At 46.4% G+C, this 9,708-nt stretch overlaps 1 protein-coding gene across 1 annotated transcript in view; it reads left to right on the top strand.

Moving 5' to 3' along the window:
* The first annotated feature begins 767 nt into the window (after window positions 1-767).
* The window catches only part of znf740a (zinc finger protein 740a), a 48,442-nt gene continuing 39,501 nt past the window's right edge, over window positions 768-9,708 (top strand). Inside the window, exons 1-3 of the mRNA XM_079507436.1 lie at window positions 768-878; window positions 7,330-7,591; window positions 8,485-8,676. Of these exons, the coding sequence (XP_079363562.1) occupies window positions 7,547-7,591; window positions 8,485-8,676 (237 nt within the window). The 5' untranslated portion in view covers window positions 768-878; window positions 7,330-7,546. The remainder of the gene's footprint in view (window positions 879-7,329; window positions 7,592-8,484; window positions 8,677-9,708) is intronic.

The following is a 9,708-nucleotide window of genomic DNA, read 5'->3' as shown; positions in this document are numbered from 1 at the left end:
CTGCCCAGCATGAATAAACTACTATCACAATTATCTGGTTATAATATTGTAATTAATGTTGCACAGTCTGTGGAACATGCAACGTCAGTATTTCACTGCTTTGTACCTGTATATGACACAGACAGACAGACAGACAGACAGACAGACAGACAGACAGACAGACAGACAGAGAGTCAGACAGGCAGGCAGGCAGGCAGACAGACAGACAGACAGACAGACAGACAGACAGACAGACAGTCAGACAGGCAGGCAGGCAGGCAGGCAGACAGACAGACAGACAGACAGACAGACAGACAGACAGACAGACAGACAGACAGAATGCATTAATATCCTAATCCTCCACATTCTCTGATCTGAGGATCCATCACTATTGTTACTGAAGACCTTGTGCTGTTCCCTTCAACGGGGGTGTGTGTGTGTGTGCGTGTGTGATGTGTGTGTGTGTGTGCTGCGCGCGCCCGTGCGCGTGTGTGGGGGGAGGAGGTTACATCCTGTGGCGTTTCCTGTGTTTGTAAACTAGACGAGAGAGAGAGATACTGAGAAAGAGAGGGAGAGAACAGAGAGAGAGAGGGAGGGAGATACAGAGAGAGAGAGAGAGAGAGAGAGAGCGGGGGGGGGGGGGTAGAGAGATACAGAGAGAGAGAGAGAGAGAGAGAGGGGGGGTAGAGAGATACTGAGAAAGCGAGGGAGAGAGAGAGAGAGAGAGAGAGGGAGATACAGAGAGAGAGAGAGGGGGGTAGAGAGATACTGAGAAAGCGAGGGAGAGAGAGAGAGAGAGAGAGGGGGGGTAGAGAGATACTGAGAGAGAGAGAGAGAGAGAGAGAGAGACAGAGGGGGCTGGAGGAGCGACGGGGAGAGAAAGACGAGTGAATCTAAAGGTAAGATAAATAAAAAGCGTGTTTATTGTTTTAACGTCGTGTTGTTGTTGTGACGGAGATATGTTGTGTTATTATCATAATGTGCCATGTGTTGTGATGGTTGGTGTTTTAAGGTTAGTATTAAAGCTCTTCTCTGTTCTTTCAACGTCAACGTTAGCCTGTTGGAAGCTAAGCTAACGGCTAACTGTAGCCTGCTGGGGTGTGTGGCCAAGGTTGCCAGGCTTTGGGACAGAAACAAGCGAACGTGGTCTACGAAAACAAGGCCAATATAATGAAGCCACTGTGTCTCTCTGTCTGCACACAATGTGGAGAAAAACTAAAATACATTTAGTAAAAACAAAAAAAAATGTTTTATACATTTATTTCTGTTTTGTTTATGTATCTAGTTTTGTGAAACTTAAATACAAAATTTGAAGCCACTCCACAAAATTATATTCGCTATTTGAAAATAGCCACGATGTGACGCGTTGTGAGCTTGTAGATCTGCTGTTTTCAACTACTACTACTACTACTAATAATAATGTTAAAGAAGAAAGAAAGAACATATTTTAACACACATTTGGTAACTATGGTAACGACGTGGTCCGTGGATAAATTATACATGGCGGTCCTTGATATGTTTTATAAATTGGAACACACACACCCATTGAAGGGAACACAGCACAGGAAATAATTCCCGTTCATTTTCCCCATAGACATTTCAAAAAGTATTTATTTAAAGACCTTTTAAGCCTCGTACAAAGCCAACTCGAGTTGTGACAAATCATGACAACAAACACAATATTATTAGAAAGAAGAAAAAAACACTTGTTTTTCTTCTTTGTAATTATTTCTAGGTCCAAAATACTGTGTTTGTTGTCATGATTTGTCACGACGGCTTTGTACGACGCTTAAACGGTATTTAAATAAATACTTTTTGAAATGTCTATAGGACAAATGCATTGGGAACTATTTCCTGGGCCTGGCGTCGTCATGAAAGGGGGCGGGACTGCGACGCTCTATAAACAACACTTTTAGACACAAAGTAAACCCCACAAAACAGGCACCCACCCACCAGCTATTTACATAAAAATTCAAGCAACTTTTACACGTATAATAAGCAGAAATGGCAACACTTGTGTGTGTGTGTATGTGGGGGGAGGGGAGGAGAGGAGGAGGGCAGTGTAGTGTGTATGTGGTGGGGGGAGGGGAGGAGAGGAGAGGAGAGGAGAGGAGGAGGGCAGTGTAGTGTGTATGTGGTGGTGGGGGGAGGGGAGGAGAGGAGGTGGGCAGTGTAGTGTGTATGTGGTGGGGGGAGGGGAGGAGAGGAGGAGGGCAGTGTAGTGTGTATGTGGGGGGAGGGGAGGAGAGGAGGAGGGCAGTGTAGTGTGTATGTGGTGGGGGGAGGGGAGGAGAGGAGGAGGGCAGTGTAGTGTGTATGTGGTGGGGGGAGGAGAGGAGACGCCATCACGAATGTCTTCTTCTTTATCGTCGAATCCTAACGTCCAGGTTCGTCCTTTATTTTATATTCATTCCTAGAACCGAAAGGGCAAATAAAACCTCCTCATTTGCGTATTTACGCCGACGATAATAACACTAATAACGTTATAACGTTGGAACAAACGAGTCAGGAGGCGCGTGGGCACAACATTGGATGTTTTTTTTGCTTCTCTCTTTTTCCCTCCCCTCTCCTTGGCGGAAAACAGCAGATCTCCAAGCTCTCAGCGCGCGGCTGACGCGGCGCGCTGAGAGCTTGGAGATCTGCTGTTTTCAGCGCGAGCGGCACCGTCTCGCGACGAAGCCTCGAGCGGTGTGTGTGTGGGGGGAGGAGGGCGGGAGGAGCGCCACAGCTAGCTCCGCTACAGCTAGCCACCTTTAGCATCGCGATGCTAACATAAAATAAGACAATAGGCTCTAAGACTAGTTGTTGTTGTTGGTTATTCGGAGCGACGCGCGGCCCCGCGGACGTGTTTTCCACGGCGCGACGTCACGGCGACACTTTGGTCGCGATAAAATGGCGACGTTTTCCCCCAAAGGAGTCTAAAAGTGATTTATTTTCTTCTCTTTGTAACGTGCTAAAGGCCGCTAGCCTAGCCGCCTCCTCCTTGTCTGTCTGTCTGTCTGTCGCGGTGATATCGCGATGCGTGTTGGCGTTATTATACTGTGTGCATTGTGTTGTTTTTATGTATTTATCATCATTGTAATAATAATAATAATGGAGTTGTTGTTATAACATTATAAACAAAGTGTTTATCTCCGCCAGGGCCGTTAGTTACGCAACGGTAACAAAATGGTAGTAAAAGAAAAAACGATCGGGGGTTACAAGCCTACATGATTCTGTGTGTGTGTGTGACTGTGTGTGTGTGTGTGCGTGTAAACGTGGATTAATTGATAGTAGTAATAGCGGTAGCCCTCCCTCCTCCTCCTCCATCATAATACTGTTGTAAAGGTCTCTCTCACATTAATTCATGTGTGCTTTAATATTATATTATAACCATTGTCTGTTTATTTTATTTTATATTTGTGTAAACAATAACAACCGAAAAGAGGCGCTAAATAAAAAAAAAAGGCATCTTTCTGATCTGGCCTGGCGTCATCATTCAGCAGTGACTGACTTAGAGCGGTGGTTCCCAGAGTGGGGTCCGGGGACCCCCAGGGGTCCTTGAGGGAGCTCCAGGGGGTCCCCACCTAAATGATAGTTTGGAACCAAATGGACCGTTATGGGTCTCAGAGTGTTCCATTTGTACACTCTCAGAGTTAAATTAACATTGATTTTACTATATAAATTGGGGGTCCCAGAGGAGAAATGCCATTAAATGGGGGTCCCGTAGACTAATGTAGGTCCAACTGGGGGGTCCTTGAAATTAAAATGGTTGAGAATCACTGCTAGAGCCGTAAGGTCAATTTGGGGGCCCTTGACATGGAAAAAGTTTGGGACCCACTGACTTAGTGATTGCTGCTGCCTTCACAAGAATCTAATGTCAAAGATCGCTTTGATTAGGAACTAATACATAATCAATGCCTAATCATCTCAAAACCCATAAATAAAGCATTGTATTGCATTCATTGAGCATTATTTACCAGCTAGTGAAAGGCCACGTTTTTTAACTTTAACCCATTTTTTGCGGGAACCCCATTTGGTGTTTTGAGCATTATGTTATACTTTAGCTATTGAAAAATAGCAGATCTACACGCTCATAGCGCGGCAACGAGTGCCGTGCTATGAACTTGTAGGTCTGCTATTTTTGAAAAAGTTGTGAAAAAGTGGCGCAAATCTTTGAATATATATTTCAGAGCGAACTTTTTAAACTAAAATATTGGCTTCAGGGGGGTCCCTGAACTACATATTTTGAGATGGGGGTCCGTGGCCCAATAGAGATAATTCTGGGGATCCTTGACATGAAAAAGGTTGAGCACCACTGACAGAAACATGGGATTTTCAGAAAAATGTTAGGATTTAGAAGCCTTTTTTTAATCGACCTCAGACCAAAACGGGTTAACACACAAACTCTTCCTTGTTGTCAGTTTGCGTGGAGCCAAAGTCCTGCTTGTTGTTGCATTTGCTCTGAATCGTGATAGTCTTGTGTTTATGGACCATATTTTATTATAGCCATGCTTTGGCAAATGCTGCTTTTCGTACAGGCCGCTATTAGTTAATATCGTAGGAATAGACTGTTTATTTTTTACCTTGAAATGTACAGTTGACAAGCAGGAAGCAGATGATGTTTTTTTCACCCCCTCCTCCAATCAGCCCTCAGAATACTAATTGAACACTTGATCGTATCTCAAGCGCTCAGACATTAATATCACGCTTTGATGGGTTTGACGCTGCTCGTTTTCAGCCTTTTCACCGTAATACCATTTTAATAGGATTGCTAATGATTGGTAGTACCTGTAGCGCACAGTGTTTGGTAATGATTGGTAGTACCTGTAGCGCACAGTGTTTGTTAAGACCACAATATAATTGCTACCCACATCTGGTGTGCTATTTATCTGACATTGCACTTAGCTGTCTGTTTCTATTCAGTAAACTTACCTCAGCTCTTTAGCTGTCTGTTTCTATTCAGTAAACTTACCTCGGCTCTTTAGCTGTCTGTTTCTATTCAGTAAACTTACCTCGGCTCTTTAGCTGTCTGTTTCTATTCAGTAAACTTACCTCGGCTCTCTAGCTGTCTGTTTCTATTCAGTAAACTTACCTCGGCTCTTTAGCTGTCTGTTTCTATTCAGTAAACTTACCTCGGCTCTCTAGCTGTCTGTTTCTATTCAGTAAACTTACCTCGGCTCTCTAGCTGTCTGTTTCTATTCAGTAAACTTACCTCGGCTCTTTAGCTGTCTGTTTCTATTCAGTAAACTTACCTCGGCTCTTTAGCTGTCTGTTTCTATTCAGTAAACTTACCTCGGCTCTTTCTATTGTATCTTATACTGATTATTTATGCTGCGTATTCTTTCTCCCCTAAACGTCATGATCATTATTTCATTTTGATACCCTTAATTACTCTTAATTAAACATTCCATTTGTATTTTGGAGGGAAAATTTGGATGTGTTGGCCAGTCGAGACAGTTGGACTAGCCAGCCTGTAACTTGCTCCTATGTTGTCTAGTACAACCGGAAATGCTTTGGCCATGTCTCGCGACCCCTGCCCCGCCCCTCCTATGTTAGGTAGGTGGTCTAGTAGGTGAATTAGATTTGGGGAAGCTAACGGCCACACGGTTACGAGTGAATGTAATGTCAACTACACTAATCTCGGCCCTTATTTTGTTTTAGATCAGATATTACTTGTATATATTAAATTATATATATATGGAATAGTTAGTTATAGGCAACAGCGCAGTGGGTGGCGCTGTTGCCTCACAGCTAGAAGGTCCTGGGTTTGATTCCCGCTGTGGGCGCTGGGGGCGTGTTCAATCCTCCGCGTCATCAGTGCCCATACCCTGGGTGGGGTTTGGCGAAAGGGGGTTTCTGTGTGGAGTTTGCATGTTCTCCCCATGTCCCCTAGGGTAGGTACCCTCACATGTTCTCCCCGTGTCCCCTAGGGTAGGTACCCTCACATGTTCTCCCCGTGTCCCCTAGGGTAGGTACCCTCACATGTTCTCCCCGTGTCCCCTAGGGTAGGTACCCTCACATGTTCTCCCCGTGTCCCCTAGGGTAGGTACCCTCACATGTTCTCCCCGTGTCCCCTATGGTAGGTACCCTCACATGTTCTCCCCGTGTCCCCTAGGGTAGGTACCCTCACAAAAACATGCAGTAATCCTGGTCTCTAAACTGCCTCCCCCTGGCCAGCCGGGGCGCCTGACGGAGGGGGAAGGAACTGGTCGGAATAACGTGTTCCTTCCACGCCCCCTTACCATTAGCATTTACACTTTTTTTCTCTGGAGAATCTAAGTACATTTCCTAATGTTAAAATGTCAAAGACCGATAATAATATGAAGAAAACACAATGGTATAACAACTCAAATAAGTAGAATAAACCTTACCTTTACAAAACGGTAGTTTGTGGCTTGTGAAAATACCTCTTTAACATGGAAGTCTATGGACCGCAGAAAACACAACACCACTAGCTCCAAAAGGGGGTGTGGAAAGGGGACGGGGAAATGCTGTGAGATAGGCCTATTGGAAAGGTGATTTTATACTATACTGCGCCACACGGCGAACATATTAACCTGGCTAGTAGCCTGGCTAGGCTAGTAGCACAGTGTTTTATTAGCCTGGCTAGGCTAGTAGCACAGTGTTTTATTAGCCTGGCTAGGCTAGTAGCGCAGTGTTTTATTAGCCTGGCTAGGCTAGTAGCACAGTGTTTTATTAGCCTGGCTAGGCTAGTAGCACAGTGTTTTATTAGCATGGCTAGGCTAGTAGCGCAGTGTTTTATTAGCATGGCTAGGCTAGTAGCACAGTGTTTTATTAGCCTGGCTAGGCTAGTAGCGCAGTGTTTTATTAGCATGGCTAGGCTAGTAGCACAGTGTTTTATTAGCATGGCTAGGCTAGTAGCGCAGTGTTTTATTAGCATGGCTAGGCTAGTAGCACAGTGTTTTATTAGCCTGGCTAGGCTAGTAGCGCAGTGTTTTATTAGCATGGCTAGGCTAGTAGCACAGTGTTTTATTAGCCTGGCTAGGCTAGTAGCACAGTGTTTTATTAGCCTGGCTAGGATAGTAGCGCAGTGTTTTATTAGCCTGGCTAGGCTAGTAGCGCAGTGTTTTATTAGCCTGGCTAGGCTAGTAGCACAGTGTTTTATTAGCCTGGCTAGGCTAGTAGCGCAGTGTTTTATTAGCCTGGCTAGGCTAGTAGCGCAGTGTTTATTAGCCTGGCTAGGCTAGTAGCACAGTGTTTTATTAGCCTGGCTAGGCTAGTAGCACAGTGTTTTATTAGCATGGCTAGGCTAGTAGCACAGTGTTTTATTAGCCTGGCTAGGCTAGTTGCGCAGTGTTGTTGTTTTTTTTTGTCATTCAATGTTTATTTTTGTTTTTCTTCCTTCAGTTTGAATGCTAGATGAGTGAGGTGGGTGTGGCTTCGCACCCGACAGAGCGACCTATCCTGAGTGAGGTGGGTGTGGCTTCCCACCCGACAGAGCGACCTATCCTGAGTGAGGTGGGTGTGGCTTCCCACCCGACAGAGCGACCATCCTGACTGATTGACGGCTCTGGTGGATGACCTTGGCCCCTCCCACTCGCACACACCGACCGCTCCCAGCGCAATGTCCCACCTGCCCAGCAGCTCAGTCCGAGACCATATGAAATGGGTTCGTCTTTTAACATGGCACCAACATGACACTAAATTAAATCAATAATTATGGTTTTACAATGAATAACACTTTAAGGATTTCTGCAGTCATGTGTCACTCAGGATGTTGTCCATGTTGTGTTGATGGATGTAGTCCAATGCTGTTTGGAACCCGTTGAGACCGCTCAGACCTGAAGCCCATTCTAAAGAAAAGCCTTCTAAATCCTAACAGTTTTCTGAAAGAAAACAATGTTTCTATGCCAGTGGTTCTCAAACTATTTCATGTCAAGGACCCCAAAAAGGCCGCCGACCCCTATCTGGAAATATGTTGTTCCAGGGACCCCCCAGAAGCAAATATAAATATGTTGTTCCAGGGACCCCCCAGAAGCAAATATAAATATGTTGTTCCAGGGACCCCCCAGAAGCACCACTGATAACTGATGCCGTTTTTCATGATTTAGAAAACATTTGTAGAATCAGGTCTCAGGTCTTAGTTAACCCATTCTGGGCGGGAACCCCTTTTGGTGTTAGCATTATGTTATGCTTTAGCTATTGAAAAATAGCAGATCTACAAGCTTGACATAGAAACATAGCTTTTTCAGAAAACTGTCATTTTCAAACAGACATTTTTAGAATCTGATCTCAGGTCAAAATGGGTTAATGATGGCTTGACACGCAGACTGTCTGAAATCACAGCCTTGTTGTTAGTTATTCTGTGTACCGTATGGGTCACTGTGACCCATACGGTACACATACCATACCGTATGGGTCACTGTGACCCATACGGTACACATACCATACCGTATGGGTCACTGTGACCCATACGGTACACATACCATACCGTATGGGTCACTATGACCCGGCCAGATCGTTAAAACCCCCTCCTCTTCCTCCCTGTCCTCCCGTGTCCAGGCGGGGCTGCTCGGGTGTGAGGCCGTCCTGTCCAGCATGGCCCTGATGCAGGCCAGCTCCATGGCCGGGCCGCCCAAGAAGATGATGGCCCCACTGGGCCACTCCCACGTGCCCCCGCAGAGGGAGGGGCCGGACCGCGGCCCGCCCCAGAGCCACATGATCCTCCCCTCGGGCATGAGCTGTCCACCTCTGGTGAGGACGAGAGGGTTGACTGAGTTACAGTATACTGGTCCTCTGGTGAGGATGAGAGGGTTGACTGAGTTACAGTATACTGGTCCTCTGGTGAGGACGAGAGGGTTGACTGAGTTACAGTATACTGGTCCTCTGGTGAGGACGAGAGGGTTGACTGAGTTACAGTATACTGGTCCTCTGGTGAGGACGAGAGGGTTGACTGAGGACTGAGGGTTGACTGTTGACTGAGGACTGAGGACGAGAGGGTTGACTGAGGACTGAGGGTTGACTGAGTTACAGTATACTGGTCCTCTGGTGAGGACGAGAGGGTTGACTGAGGACTGAGGGTTGACTGAGGACTGAGGACGAGAGGGTTGACTGAGGACTGAGGGTTGACTGAGTTACAGTATACTGGTCCTCTGGTGAGGTTGAGAGGGTTGACTGAGTTACAGTATACTGGTCCTCTGGTGAGGATGAGAGGGTTGACTGAGTTACAGTATACTGGTCCTCTGGTGAGGACGAGAGGGTTGACTGAGTTACAGTATACTGGTCCTCTGGTGAGGACGAGAGGGTTGACTGAGGACTGAGGGTTGACTGTTGACTGAGGACTGAGGACGAGAGGGTTGACTGAGGACTGAGGGTTGACTGTTGACTGAGGACTGAGGACGAGAGGGTTGACTGAGGACTGAGGGTTGACTGAGTTACAGTATACTGGTCCTCTGGTGAGGACGAGAGGGTTGACTGAGCACTGAGGGTTGACTGAGGACTGAGGACTGAGGACGAGAGGGTTGACTGAGGACGAGAGGGTTGACTGAGCACTGAGGACGAGAGGGTTGACTGAGGACTGAGGGTTGACTGTTGACTGAGGACTGAGGACGAGAGGGTTGACTGAGGACTGAGGGTTGACTGAGTTACAGTATACTGGTCCTCTGGTGAGGACGAGAGGGTTGACTGAGCACTGAGGGTTGACTGAGGACTGAGGGTTGACTGTTGACTGAGGACGAGAGGGTTGACTGAGGACTGAGGGTTGACTGTTGACTGAGGACTGAGGAC

The sequence above is a fragment of the Electrona antarctica genome (genome assembly GCF_951216825.1).
Source record: "Electrona antarctica genome assembly, chromosome: 8".
NCBI lineage: Eukaryota > Metazoa > Chordata > Actinopteri > Myctophiformes > Myctophidae > Electrona > Electrona antarctica.
The sequence above is the reverse complement of the archived record's forward strand: the minus strand, read 5'-3'. Positions and strand labels throughout refer to the sequence as shown.